General features: G+C 38.9%; 1 protein-coding gene across 1 annotated transcript; it reads right to left on the bottom strand.

Moving 5' to 3' along the window:
* Positions 1-12,698: 12,698 nt before the first annotated feature.
* BTBD6 (BTB (POZ) domain containing 6) lies at positions 12,699-14,785 on the bottom strand. Its single transcript, XM_008940803.1, has 3 exons — positions 14,699-14,785; positions 14,290-14,408; positions 12,699-14,086 (listed from the first exon to the last, which is right to left on the bottom strand). Exons 1-3 carry the CDS (start codon positions 14,777-14,779, stop codon positions 13,054-13,056), a joined length of 1,233 nt encoding a protein of 410 aa, XP_008939051.1. The 5' UTR covers positions 14,780-14,785; the 3' UTR covers positions 12,699-13,053.
* Positions 14,786-14,851: the final 66 nt, after the last annotated feature.

Below are 14,851 nucleotides of genomic sequence, written 5' to 3' on the forward strand. Positions count from 1 at the left end.
CAGTGATGAAGGTATCTCAGGGTGGACATAGAGTAACCAGGCACTTCAAGTTGGTGACAAGCTAGGAGTATTTTCAGACCTAGAATATTTCTCAAGCATAAAATTGGTAATTTCTTCCTAAATCTGTTTGAACTGACAATTATTATGGTTCCTTGGCAATTGCATTGCTAAAATCTTTCCATTTTCTCCTTTCTCACTATTGGACCAAAGACTTGCATTGAATTCAGTATCATTCTGTGTAGATTTCCAAGCTGTGTGTTTTGCTGATTGTTTTTGTTAGCAATTTCCTAACAGTGTTAAAATATAAGATCACTTTAATGTCTTGCATAATATGATCTATAAAGGATTTCAAATTTTTTTTGAGACATACTGGACTTTCAGCTAATTAAATATCCAGCTATGCTGTTTGGTTTTTTAATGCTAAAATTAGCTTTCACCACATAATGTAATGTACTGAATTTTGTAACAAATTTGGAATACTAAATTCATACAATTTCAAATGCAAATCAAAGATAGAAATGCTCAAGGATAAAAATTGTTAGCGAGGCAAATGTTTATATGTAAACTGATTGTTATCTGAATTGCCCTCCTTCCATGGCTGGTAATATTTAGGAGAAACCACGTGCTCTAGTACTCTGACATGCTTAAAGAAGAACAGACACTAATTCCTGTTTTACCAGAATGTACCAAACTATAGTGACATCCCTCTTTGTGTTTTTTTTTCCCTAATACTGCATTTCTTAATGCATTACTCCATCCACAAACTCACACTCCCACATATGTATTTAGTTTGTGTGCTTCATTCTCTCTCTCTTCTTCTCTCACACTTCACTTTGACACTCCTTTTAATGGTAAAACTGGAACCCTTTTACGATGGGTAAGCCACGCCTGAGTAGCTGATAGGAGATCCAGCTTGTGCTGGTCACTGGGATAGCAGGGAGAGGGCTACCTTTGCACCTTAGGCTTGATAGTCGTGGGTTTGGTTTTTCTTTTGTTTACTGTTAAGACAATATATTTATAAGTGTGCTTACTTTCAGTGAAATCTAACGGAAACTTTTAGTGGTTTTGGTTTGGTTTTAGCTATAATGTATTCCAAGTGTGTCCCGTATGAGTAGTAGATAATATTTTTATGTACTATTAATAGTAGTAATATTTTTTGCAGCAGCATAGGTTATGATGGAGGGAGTGAAAACTCAAAGGTAGCAGCTCATTTGCTTGTTCAGAGAAGGGAGTAGCCAAAGCCAGTTTCTCTTCCTAGCTCTTTGACTCATATGAGAGGATAAATAAAGTTTTTGCAGTTTTCTTAGTTTGCTCTTTTATCTGTTTTTCTGGGATCCTGGGTTCCTCAGCTGGCATAGGAGACTGATGATGCTTTATGTTCTTAAATGAAGTGTAGTAAGAGTATTATATCTTGCTGCTGTTACTGGGTTTTGTTCTCATTGGGTCTTTCATAGGCTGCAGTATTTGGTGAGTATTGGCAAGTCACACAAGGTGTTGGCTTGTTCTTTGAGACCATCACACCACATAGACAACTTGCCCAGTAGATGCAGGGGATGCTGGCAGGATTTTTGGGGGAGATGAACTGTTAGCTGGATGCTGGTTTTTAGCAGAAGTGGTGCACCCAAGTACCTAGTCTATATTTGGTTTCTTTGAGAGTTAAACCTTGGTTGATTTCTTCCTTTTTTTGTGTAGCTAATGAAGTTAAGAAATGCTGCCATATTCAACAAGCATACATATTCCTTGACTTCTTCACAGACATGTTACTTGACCTCAGTGACCTTCTTCAGGTATTGTATCTCTTTTATGTTTTAAACTTTTGTTGAAATGTTAAACTTTTAATTGCAAGCAAAGAGCTGTCAGCGTGGGCTATTTGGTATGTTTTAATTTCCCTTTAAAAATTCTGAATTGGAAAGTCACAGGGTTTGTATATCGGAACAACTGTTCAGTGAAATTAAATGCCAAACATTTTTTGTTTTTAACGTTGCAAATAATGTTTTGAGAGTTTGTATGGTCTGTTTATCAGGATTCAGAGTCACTGCGATGGTGCAGGGTCAGATGTTACACATTTTTAAAACGGCAGTTGTTGAAGAAAGAAAGAACTTTTTTTAGGAGATAAAGCTGTGTAAATGGATTAGTGCACTGCAGAGATGTGTTTTATAAAATGTATTGAGAGAAACATGTACTTGCTCTGTATGTGGAAATAGAGAGCTCTACTGATATATGTTGTCTTACTTTCATTCTCCATGTTACGACTGTTTTACATACAATGTGAGTAGGTTAGTTGCATCTATTTTTGTCCTCCCAGCTGTCTTGGTAAATGGCATCTCTCTGAAGACTATTTATTGCTTGAAGCAATCTGCTGGCATTGTAATGATCAAATGAATCTTTAATTCTGAAAATTAGTAACTTATTTCTCTTTTCTAAATTATTTTGATTACTTATAACCAAATACTGCACGTGTAGAATGGGAGGTTTCTTTTCTTCTAAACACAGGTGATTGTTTTCTATGGTGGTTGTTATGAAATAGAATGATCACTGTAGTATGAGGAATAGTCACAGAATGTGAAGTAGGAGGAGAAGAGGTGTGTATCTGTAAAAGACTAAAAGGTGTATTGTCAGGAAGAACAGACAAGAAAGATTGAATGATTTCTCTTTTGCCCTCGGTACATTCCAGCCAGAAAAGATGTCGAGGTGGGGCATGCGAGTACCAAAAGGTTAAAGGGGGGTAACTGAAGAGATGGGAGAGACAGAAATAGATTGGTAGCAGGGAAATAATCAACCCTAGAAATAAGAAAAATGTCAAATTTCAGTATCGCAGTCTGTATTTAACTGTGTGAAAGTCCCATTTAAGAATGTATAAATGAGCTTTTCAGGTCATAGCTTGATTTTACTCCTACCCTGAATGTGTTTAAAAAACAAAACTAAAACAACTTGTTGGCAAAACATTCATGGCCCAAGTAGAAAACTTAAGTACACTCTGCTTTAGGTCAGCCTTTGCCCACAGATTGTGTGCCTAAAAAAAAAGAAAAGCAGTTAATTCATTAGATTGTGCTGTATTACACTGAAGTGCCTCTTTTTTTTTTTTTTTTTTTTCAAGGGCAGCTCTTCCATCCTGAAGTCGGGATGTGAATGTCATTAAAGAAAGCTTGCAGTTGTTAGCAGTAGTAGTAGTGGCAGTGGTATTATCTTTCAGAAATATTTGATTTGTTCTAACTCGTCTGTACAAAATACATCACATTGGTCCAGGCAACTTTTTCTTGGTAAAATAAGAAAGGTGTCATTTTCGTATTGGAAAAAAATCACATCCGAAAGTCTAAAAAATGAGCTATTGCTGACCTTACCAACTCTTGCTTAGGTGCTAATAGCAAAATTTGAGAATTTTCTTCAGAACTTTATGCTTGATGCAGTTCAGTTGCTGTGGGAGGTGAAGTGACCTGCAGGGCTGCTAATCAACTGAAAGCAAGAATTTTTAGGAAAGCTACCAAATGAAACATCATTATGAAATGTCTTCATGGAAGCTACTAACTGAATTACAGAACACCTCGAAATAGTTTTCAGTGCATTTGAAGGGGGGGAAAAAAGGAATAACAAGCTTCAGTGTATTGCTTCATCTGAAAGCAAACCAGAAAATAAACTTTGTAACTCCAGCAACCAGCAAAAAAGATCAATGAAAGCTTGTGAAAGGTGCCATCCATTGCTTCCATTTGCCATTTTGCAGCTGGAAACAGTATTAGCTGTGCCACTTATGGCACCTTCCACACCAGCGACCTTCAGGCAGCGTCTCAAGAGCTGGGAGAGCTCACAACCCTCTAGCTCACAGCATAAGAAAGGTGGTAACCAAAAGGAAGAGTAATATGAAAAAAGATTTGAGTCTGCTGTTACCTGTAACTCAGCATTTGTTTAATGACCTATTGTATTTGTGGTTTTTCTCTTGTTCTGTTTAGCTTAAAAAAAAAGGGTGAGGATTAAGGGGCAGGGGAAATTGTGAGCATGGCCTCTCAGGTGCTGGTCTGTGCTTCTTGTACAACCTCTCTTCATGCCTTTATTGAGTTGCTTTGGGATTTGGTCCCCCATTCACCATTTAGGGTGGAAAAAAAAAGGCTGTCCCCTAGAGTGTAGTATGCTTTTAGAGTAGCATTATGCTGCTAAAACTTAGCAATAGAAGAGACTAATTTTCACTGTTAATGGCAGTCTGTTTAAGAAGTTGTCTCAGTTTTTTGTCTTAGCTGATGACTGAGATATGGGAGTTTGTCTTCTTCCACACATTTCATAATAGTTTTAGGAGCTTCAAAATTGCTGTCATCTTGGAAAAATCAAAAATGTCTTTTTTTTTTTTTTAATTGAAAAGGCAGTTTCTTTTGCATTTTTTTTTTCCTCCCATTTTTTCTTCAGGTGAAATATGTTGCATGTCTCGGAAACCTTCTCCTGTTGAAAGCATTGTCAGATTCAGTAAGCCTCTGGTACATTTAGACTTGAAAGCCTTATCTGAAATGAACTGAAAATGTCCAGACCACTGCTACAAATTCGTCTCCTTCCTTGTGCAGAGCAGTAACGCTGCATGTTGATTGAGTTGGAAGGACGATCAGTCATCAGTCTCTGACAGGGAAAGTACTTGCTTATATTTTCAGATACCGCATTTTACTTGCAAATATAGTCTTTAGAGAGGCCTGTAATCAGGCCTTTTGTTTGCTTTTTTTTGTTAGTCCAATCTAAACGACAGGCCTTGCTTGTTTAGGAGAGTTGTGAAGCTTGTCTAGCCTTGGCCTAACTTTTGAACAGTTTAAGTTTGCTCTTCTGCTTCAGAGCATCTTATTCCTTGCACCTGGAGAATGATTTGGCTCAAGTTTTGATCTCTGTGTGGTGAAATACTACCTTTTGCATCCTCAGAAACAGCAGTTTCTTTTTTAGTCTCTTGTAATCACCAGTGTCATGGTCTTTGCAATGTGGTCATAAAAGACTTTGGGACAAGATGTTGGCAATGCTTTGATCTCCAGTTTCAGCCTAGTAGAATATAATTTTTAGTGTCTTGTGATGTGTCCTGCTGTTAAAGAAGGCTAATGCTTACTGGAAAGCCAGGCTCTTTATAGGAGTGTGCAGCTGCAGTAGTAGCAGCAACAGACGTAATTAACATGAGATGTTTTGACTTGATATCAAGGAAAGTTTTTTGACCATGAGGAGAGCCAAGTATTGTAACAGGTTGTTCAGAGCAGCTTTGAATTCTGTGTCCATCCATGTTTACAAGATCCTGAGCAAGCTGGTCTGTTCTTGTAGATGACCCTGTTTGGAGCCGTAATTTTGGGCTGGAGACCTGCTGAGGACCTTTCCAACCTGAACTATACTACAGTTGTAGATAAGGGTGCACAAGAAGTGAAAATCACTAATTAGTACTGGCTTGTTTTAGTCCTCTTTTGGTCAGTCCTCCACTTCAAAACACAACCCTCACCCTCCGTTATCTTTACCTAGTCAAGAAACAGTAGTTTCTTGTCCAGAAGGATTTTTATTGTGAGCTATTTTGGACACTTGTTTTTATTTATTTCTTCTAAAGGCAGCATTGACATCTCCAATTCCTCTCTGCCTGTCACAAGTTACTCTTTGCCTTTCTTGCATAGACGGTATGACAGTGGTTTATTGTACTGCTGTGGTGTTGGAGGAAGAATGCTGTGACTACCACATATGTGGTAGCAAAAGTAGACTCTCTCTTTGGAGTCCCCAGACTGAAGACAACACTTAAAAGTGTAGCATGAGAGGAAGCTGCTTAATTTTGATTTGTCTCTTTTTGAGCTGCAGTCTGACAAGCTGGGTTTGATACTTTTGTGTATCGTCTTTGCAGGTTAAATGTGATATTCTGCTTGCACTGTGGATGCAAAAAATAAGTTTCAGTTTATTGTGTGGAGAAGGGTGAAATAGAGTATTTTTTAAAGACTATAGTCATTTGCTTCAGTTTTTAATACCCTTTGTTCATTTAAAGTTATTAATATGTTGACTGCATTTGCCTTTATTGCCCCTATGCAAATTGCTATGTTGATTGAGTTAATTTAAACAACCTGTTTGGGACCTTCAGGCATTACTATACTAGAAATGTTAATAATGAATCAAATAACCACAGGTGCCTCTTTCCCCAGCAACAGACACTCTCCTTAAAAACTCATTTGCTTTTCATGCTTGCTTAATTATTTAGGCAAGCAGCCATGGATGTTTCACAGTGTGAATTCTCATCGTGTTCCAACTGCCCGGTCTTTGTCTTTCTAGACAGAATACCTTAACCCCTGTCATCATTTGTAATATTCTTCCAGAATGCCACACCATGGTCTTGAGAAGCCTTTTTGGAAATTGCTCATAGTGAAAAGTGACTTAGAAATTTATGGAACTTATGGTCAAATGAGAACTTTAATGATTGCAGCTTTATTTTTTGCTTCTGTCTGGAAGGTAAAGTGACCCAGTAACTGTATGAATGGGAGATTCCCTGTTTCCCAAAGAGTTGAAAATTCTTGGACATATTAGACTGAGGAACAGCTGAATTTCTGTGTTGCTGAAAATGGGATATTTGTTGTTATTTCTAACAGTGGAAGTATATTGGTATTTGTGAACACATCAGGCATGATGTGAAAGCAAGAGGAAATTATGAAAGGGTAAGAGTCCCTGTGGAAGTGTCGCTTTAAAATCAGCATCTGATGACTGACAGATGTGAAATGAGAAGAGACTAAAAAATACTGTGAAGGACAGACTGTAAGAAGTGGAAGGATCTTTCTGTAAAGATGTAACTGAATAATTGGAAGTCATTCCTTCTCCAAATGTCCCTTTTAACTAAGACAAAGTGTTCTCTAAAAAGAGCAGAAATTAACTATTAGTAAAGGATAACATTTTAGAGAATCTTATTCTCCTATAAAACATAAGAGTAAAATCAGGGTGTTTTTTACAGTGAGCACATACTTTTTGTTTGAAAGATGTTTTCCTAGCTGAAGAATCTAGTTTTGTTTTGTTTTAAAAAATCAAAACCAAACCAAACAACTCAGTGGCAGCCCATGTATTTGTGAACACAGTCTGTTAAATGTAAACCGAATGTAAAATCATGTGGTAAAAACTATCAGGGTATGCAGATAGTTTAAAATATCCCTTCTGAGAGAGGTTGACACAGTTCTCTGTTGTGTTAGGTGCTGATGCTCGACACTCAGTGATTGCATCAAATTTAAGGGAATTTTAGTATCTGGTGGAAATACACAGAGAGCAAGTCTCATGAAAGTCTCTAAAATTGTTATGCTGTCATAATTTTGGCTGGTGAGAGATTGGGGAAATACTGGTTTTCAGTATGATCCTTTTAAATTAAGAAGGGGAGAAAGAGGCCAAAGTTGATGTGGTAAGCTTTAAAGCTGCACTAATTTGAAGTCTAAGCCAGAAACATCCTTTTAGAAGGGCATTTTTGTTTGTTCACCATTCTAAGGGCTCATATAAAATTAGGTTTTATGAATGCAAATGTCTTATGGTTCTAAATCTGGAGCATTAAGCTTTTGATGGATTGGAGTATATGAATTTTTATAAGAAGTTCTTAATGAAGAATGAACTAGAAATTAAAGTAGTCCTCTAAATGAATTCTCTTAATTTTCTAAGCTTAATGGAGTGCAAAAACCCATAGAAATGATGAGAGTAAAGAAAGACTATCTATATACCTACTGTATATTATATCTCATCTGTCACAGGATGTGTGTGTGCGAGCAATAGTTGAAATTAGTGACAGTGGCATAATTTTTTAGTGAAAGAGCCTCTTTCTGCTAAACCACAAAGTTTTTAAATAACATGTTTCAGCCGTTCAGTGCCATTACAGATTTCTGGGTGAGCTTTGTGCCATCTTTAATTTCCTATCTTTGGGAAATACCCCAGAACCTGTGAATATCTGATAACTTTTAAAGATGAGAAGCATATTGTTTGAGAAGGCCTGAAGTCTCTTTTCCTACTTGTTTGCCAGGAAAACTGGAAGCAATTATATATTCACTATTCTTTTTGTGACTTCATGCTGGCATTAAAAATGTGTGAGCTTCATGACGAAAACAATATGAGAGTATGCAAGCCACTGTATGTTATGCTTTCTTTCTAAACTGGTAGTAACCAGAAACTGCAAAGAAATGTTTCTGTGATCAAAAGAAAGAAATTCCCTGATGTACCATTTCTGTTTGAATTTATTATCTTGTGTAAATACACTGCCTACAGGTAGAAGTTGGTCATAAAACACTGATGATGTGGATGAAGTGGAAAAGCAGGTTAGATTTGAGTACATTACTTCTCAAATAGACCATGGATCTGGAGACTTGTAGTTAGGCCAAGAAGAGGAGGATAAGCAGCCATTGAGCAATTTTATTATGCATTTGTCTTTGCTTTAGATTTAGTTTGGCACCTGCTTTGATTGTTGGAACTTCACTGAAAAAACCTGCTTCTTTATGCCTCTTCATATTTAGTTGCTCTGTGATGAGTGCATGTGTGGAAAGTTTGCTTGGGAGGAGTTTCTTAGAGAATGACATGGTTTGATGGGGGCAAACATCAAGTATTTGGATGCTGTAACAGAAAAAGCCAGGAGAAATACTTCTCTGAATTTGAGGTTGCTTTCTCTCTAAATTAAAATGAAGAACTAGATAAGTGTGTGAAGCCTCTGATGGAAACATCATATGTACTTGGCTCCACTGAAATAACTTTATTGATTTGTGCAGTGAAATCGTCCTTGCAGAACAAAATTTAAGTGATGAGGCTTAAGAATTATAGCAACTTGGTCAGCCAACTTCGAAGGCTGAAACTACAGCCAAACCCCCACTTTGTTAATATTTTTTAGACAAAACATCAAAACAAGCCATTCCAAGCTTGCAGTGAATTGAGAGCATCTACAGCCAACTGAAACACAGTAGATACTTTGCTGTAGTAATGTCTGTTCTGTCTCTGGCTTACAGAAACTCACATGCTCACAAACTCCACTATGAATTGCCAGGTTGAGCAGGTCCTTATTTTTCAGTATACATTATTGGTAACTTCTTTCCCAAGAAATATGCTCATTATTCAAAGGGTATATTTTTTTCACTTCATTCCCATACAATAGTATTTCTGTGTTACCTGGTTATTTCAGGAAAAAGAGGACAGTAAAATCTAGGACTATTCTTTTGTGTCTTCTAGGCCAGTCCAACCACTGGTCAGATACAACAGGGAATATATTCAACATTTTCCACTAAATATGGAATGAGTTACCATCATATCATCTACACTTGACTGTGCAGTCATTTTTTGAAGTTCTCATTTTTTTTTTTTTTTTAATTTGAGAAAAAAAATCACATTAAGATCATTTTCACATAAAATAGTTTTGAAGTGCTAGGTGAAAATGTCAGAATTGTTGTGCTTGTTTGTTTAAACCTATCTATATATTTGCTAGCTTCCTTGAGAAGGAAGGCTTGCTTTTAAACTGATGCTGGTGAAGCTCTTTTGTGAAACTGAAAGAGAATATACTTAGAAGATTTTTTATTCCCATAGGCTTGTACCATAATCAACTCAGTTGTGTAACTGGCTGCTAAGTAAACACCTTCACTACTCCAGCATGTGAAAGAGAGGGGCAGTTCTGTTACCTAAAAGCAGTGGAGTGCACAGAATCATAGAATCGTTTAGGTTGGAAAAGACCTTTAAGAACATTGAGTCCAAACATTCTATCCTTTTAAAAAACCAAACCAAACCAAACCTATTTGTTTGTGTAGGAGGATGGAGTGCTTTATACTAACTTTGACCTTTACATACGCCTTAGGGGAGCAAGGTGTTCATGGAGCTTCGTGGGAACCTTTGGGGCTGATTGGGAACTGAAGTATATCCTGCCTTTCTTGCTGACCACAAAAACACATCTTAAGATAGCGAAAGAAAACTTCCTCAGACTTCTAAAACACAAATGTAGCTGCCTATGCTATAAATGGCAAATCAGAGTATGAAGAGTAACTCCTCCCCTCAGTTTACATCCTCCTGAGTGCACGCAGCAATGAAGGAGGGGAGGGGAGCAGGGTTCTGGCCCTGGCTTCTTAGCAGGTTTACTGTGGTTTGGTTTTTTTTTTTCTGAATGTATTTATTTATCTTTCTCTAATGTAGTGTGATCTGTGGCAGTGTCCAAACAGTAAGAAATGACAACCCTCAGGGAATGTAGCACCACTCCTTGCTTTGATGCAAAAGTTTGGTGTGTTCTTGTGCAATACCTTAATTATCCCACTCCACACGATCCTGCAGAGGTGAAATTTGCACTAACTTGTATTTGCTAAGGTTTTGTTACATTACAAAATTAATGAAACTTTATATATACTGATATTACATTAAAGTCTACTTAATGCTTTACGATGTTAGATGACAACTGAAAAATTGTCCAGGTACTATGGAGCAACACTGAGCCCACTGAAGAACATGATGAACAACTTATAAATTTTTTTCAGTATAAAACTGTTATACAGTATAAATTTTGATTTTACAATGCTAATTTGTGCAGCTTTTGACAAGCACCGAGCATTATTCTATTCCTATGAACATTGCTGGTATTGCTTACAGTGAGGCTTTTTTTTTAAAGTGGGTTAATATTTCAAAAGTTTTTTTTTTTTTTTTAGTTGGTGACAACAAAAAAAATAAATGTCCTATTAAAAACAATTGTGGCTTAAGGTTTAAATAATGTTTTGTTGTTTTGTTTTTTTGTTTTCTAATAGGTGAATGTCTATGTCCTGGGAAAAACTTTCCTTCTGTTGGCCAGAGAACTCTGCATAAATGCTCCAGCCATAGGTATTTTTTTTTTTATAAGTTGCCTTTTGATTATTTAAGTGTATTTACTGCATGGTTACTTGACAAGAATGTGTATTTATGTGCATAAATATATACATAGAATTGTGTGCTGAGTACCAAAGTGATAGCTTAAAAATGAAGCTGGGATCTATCCAGGCAGAAAAACTGCTGATTATGAGAGCCTGGTCTTTATGTACAAGGGTTTTGGGAGCTAGTTGCTATTTTCCTTTACAAATAACTTTTTTGCTTTTTCCAAGAGTAGTTTAGCCTATACTAGGATGATGGGCTGATGTAAAACAAATTTGTGTGCATCCACAAGCTTGCACAGGCCTGCTACACTTCAGTTCCAAAGAGATGCAACATTTGATACGTATTTGCCAAATTTACTATCTCTGCATCACCTCTAGCTGAGGCATTCAGTGCTTGAAATAGAAGTGGCTCCATGGAAAATGGAGAGCAACTTTTTCCAAGCAGATGAGTAACATTTAATGAGAAAGTCATCACTGAAATTCTAACAATGATAGAAAGGTGGGCTTTAACTTGTCAAAAGGCTAAAAAAGCTATTGTCTGTGCTGTGCCTTTTAAGCCAAGGGAATTCATGCCAATTCCAGTTAAAAGAGCATGTTTATAGAGAGGTCTTGAGACTGTTGCCCACCTCTGTGCAGGAATTTTCTTCCTGTATCTTTACCCACTCTCACTCCCACTCTTCTTAATCTGCACTGAGAATCAGATGCCTTTGTGTTCAAGCACATCCCTTCAGATGTACTCAGCTGGGCACATAACTGCCTGCCTTTGCAGTGGGAGGACAGGCAGCTCACCTCCTGGGCATTGGCACAACAGCATCCAGGTAGTGTGTGGCAGCACCCAGCTATCAGCCATCCTGGTGTGCTGGCTTTGGTAGCATAGCTCCATGTCTGGGGAAAAAGTTCTTGTTTTGAGTAATTCAGTTACTGCCTTGTTTTTTGTGACTTTTTTTTTAAAGAGAGAAAAGGCTCATATTGCAACTTAGTTTCAAGGTGAAAATTAATGCAGCTTAGAAAAAGACAAACCAAAAAACCTTCTGTATTAAATGTAGAAGTACTCGTTATACGTGGAGAAAAGTACTGGTTTAGACTGCTGTTTGAGTATTCTTTCCAAGGTCACGAGAAGAGAGATTTACAAAAACCAGTGTTTCTAATTGGCTTGTCTGTAATGATTGTCAGGCACTTGAGAAAAGAGAAGTTAAGGGTAATAGCCATAAAGATGACTGCTGATGGTGGATGGGACTATGTTTTTAGAAAAAAAAAGGGGGGGAAGGAAAGATCCAGCAGCCTTTAAGGTGGCTTATTTCTAATTAGCTATGTTGAGTGAACTTAAAAGACGATATTGGAAGGATTTCTCCAATATCCACTCCTAAAAACAAGGATGGGATGTGTATTTAGATAGTGGCTGCCAGTATTACAGCTCTGGGCTAAATCTGTGATGAAACCTGTCACTGCATTAAGCTTCATCTCTGTCTTGACTCTAGCTGTTTAAGCAGCGTGCAGTTTGACAGGTACAAGTGTCAGTGTTGCTGTTTGCTGGGCAGGCTGGAGGTTAACGCAGATGATGCATGTGAACGGGCACTAGAAGCTTTCAAATAGAACCACAGTATGATTTTGATCAACTTTGATTACACTCGTAGTTTGTCCATCTTCAGCTTAGGCAACATGGGATAAAATCCTCAGTCTCTGCATCTGTCAGCTTCCTTTTTCGTGAGAGAAAGTAAAGGCTGCTGATGGATAGACTCAGTTACCAGGCAAGGGAACCTTCATGTTTGTGGTGATAGGCAATGCCCTTTGCAGACCCACACAGGGTACAGACTACAGTATCATCACCCCTCTTAATTGTACTGTAGGTTAATTAACAGACACAAGCCCATAGGATCAGCAATGATCAAGTACACAGGATTTAGGGCAAGTAAAAACATTTTATATTTCACAGATTCGTGAACTGCTCTAGTTTAGAACATTCTGTTTAAGTCAGCTGCAGTCTGCAAGTTAGTTATCTATATACAAAATAAATGCACATAATGTGCGAAATTTAACATTTCTCTGCTTGTTGCAGTCTTAATAATTAAGTCAAATAGCTTATGAATAAATAAAATAAGATTAAATTCAAGAGCATTCCTTCACTTATTTGTATAGCCGACATAGCAGATAGGTAAATAGCGTAACATTCCATACTGCTGCAGTTTGTAGTAAAACTGAAAAATCCCTTAATGTGCATCCCTGCACTATTGGAATACAATCAGGGTGAAATGCATCATGCATAGAAAATGAGCTCAGGTATTTGTCCTCCTTGTACTCCAGTTCCGTTAGTACTGTCCGAGGAGCACTGGAACTGGAACGTCACTTTCCCACACTGCACTTCAGTCATTCCCTCTTGCCCAAAGTAACTGAGTTCGTTACCATCAAGAATAGCACTTACATTGTAAAACGTGTCTTGCTCAACCTGCACGGGGTGTTCAAACCACACAGAGAAAGTGTTACTGGAGCCGTCGGAGGTGAACTTGGTCAGGTTCTGCGCCAGGACAGCTCCCAGGCGCTTCAGTTCGATTTTGACGCTGTACTCGGCCTTGCCGCAGCTCGACCCGTACAGCCCCAGCCCCGCTATAAATATCCGTTTGTCCACGGCAAACTGGATGCTGTCGCAGCGCCCGCGGTACCGCCACTGGTTGCTGCGGTACGCCGACGACTGGAACCGGTGGCACCGCTGCGGGACGAGTCCTTTCCTCTTAGTCAGCGGGAACTCCAGCTTGGGTTTGTTTGCGGCCGTGTACCACAGGAATATGTTGTGAGTTTCCTCGAGGGTGAGGATGTCGGACTGGGCAGCTCCGTTGGCAAACTCTTCCAAAGTCATGGTTGGAATCCGCACCAAGTACAAAGCTTTTCCTAACACGTTCCTCTTGTTGCGCGGCGTAGCGGGCAGCCCTTGCCTTTTGCATTCGGCCTCTGCCCAGTTGAGAACGGCCTCGAAAACTACCACTTCCTTGGTGTTGAGTGCCTCCCGGGTTACAATGATCTCTAGTGTTTGTTGGTCTATTTCACAGAAGCCCTCTGACTTCAGTGCCATTTCTGCTTGAGCATCAATCACTTCCCAGCAGCGCTGCGTCAGCTCTGGCTCCTCGAAGAGCCTGCTCTGAGAGAGCAGGACACAAGCGTTCTTTGCTTCTAAACTGGTCTCCAGAAAATTGACACAAGCCTTTGCCAGGGCCGGCACAATGTACTTCTTGGCGGCGTACAGCGTAGCCAGAACTGTGTCAGCTTCCAGGTCTATTTCGTCACTATACATGTATCTAGACAGGAGGAGAAAAAAATAGGCCGTGAAAGATTGATCTATAGCCATCTTTGCTGGCAGCGAATCTGACATTCGGGATTTGTCAGCACATTAAGTAAACAGTAATAAGCGTGTATTGCACAATGCTCATTAGGAGATGTATATTTTATAAGCTACTTTGATTCTGTCCACGTAATTAGTAGACTTGTAGTGGCCACTTACTTTAATAGGATTAGAAAGGCTGCAGGTTCCACATCTGGTATATGGATTTCAGATTTGACCTCTGCGAGATCGCCATAAAACATGGCATAGAAGACAGAGCTACCAACTGCCAAAACGTACTGGAAAATAGAGAGAGAGAAACCTCAGTAATGTGTACGGGTAATAGGCGAGTGTGCTGGCCTTTGATAAGAGCTGCGTTAGGGAAAGTTAAAAGCTGCAGTGGCGGCAGAAGGGCTGCCTTACACGGGTCCTTTTAATTGCAGCGTATGCGAATTACTTCTGGGATTAGATGAGAGCTGTGAGGAATTAGAGGAAAAAAAAAAAAAAAAAAGCAGAACCTAGTGGCGAGGCAGAGGGAGAAGGCGATGCGCGCAGCAGTATTAGAAAGCCAAAAATTATCTGCACAAACCTTATGGGCAGGAACTTTCTTGGACGCCCCTGGCGGGCCCACGATGAAGTGAACGTCAGCCATGAGTTCGTTATTGAACATCAGCGCGTTCCTGCAAGCGAGGGGAGGGGGAGAAGCCCCGTTAGCCGCGGGCAGCCCTTCACCTGGTGCCCC

The sequence above is a fragment of the Merops nubicus genome, unplaced genomic scaffold, assembly GCF_000691845.1.
Source record: "Merops nubicus isolate BGI_N331 unplaced genomic scaffold, ASM69184v1 scaffold6495, whole genome shotgun sequence".
In the NCBI taxonomy this organism is placed as follows: domain Eukaryota; kingdom Metazoa; phylum Chordata; class Aves; order Coraciiformes; family Meropidae; genus Merops; species Merops nubicus.

Bases quoted from the DNA above. Each gene is read 5' to 3' on its own strand.
- BTBD6 (XM_008940803.1), bottom strand. From the start codon at position 14,779: ATGTTCAATAACGAACTCATGGCTGACGTTCACTTCATCGTGGGCCCG. The intron at 14,409-14,698 runs GTTTGTGCAGAT...TCTATTTTCCAG, and splicing joins AGAAAGTTCCTGCCCATAAG to TACGTTTTGGCAGTTGGTAG. The intron at 14,087-14,289 runs GTAAGTGGCCAC...CCTCCTGTCTAG, and splicing joins GCCTTTCTAATCCTATTAAA to ATACATGTATAGTGACGAAA.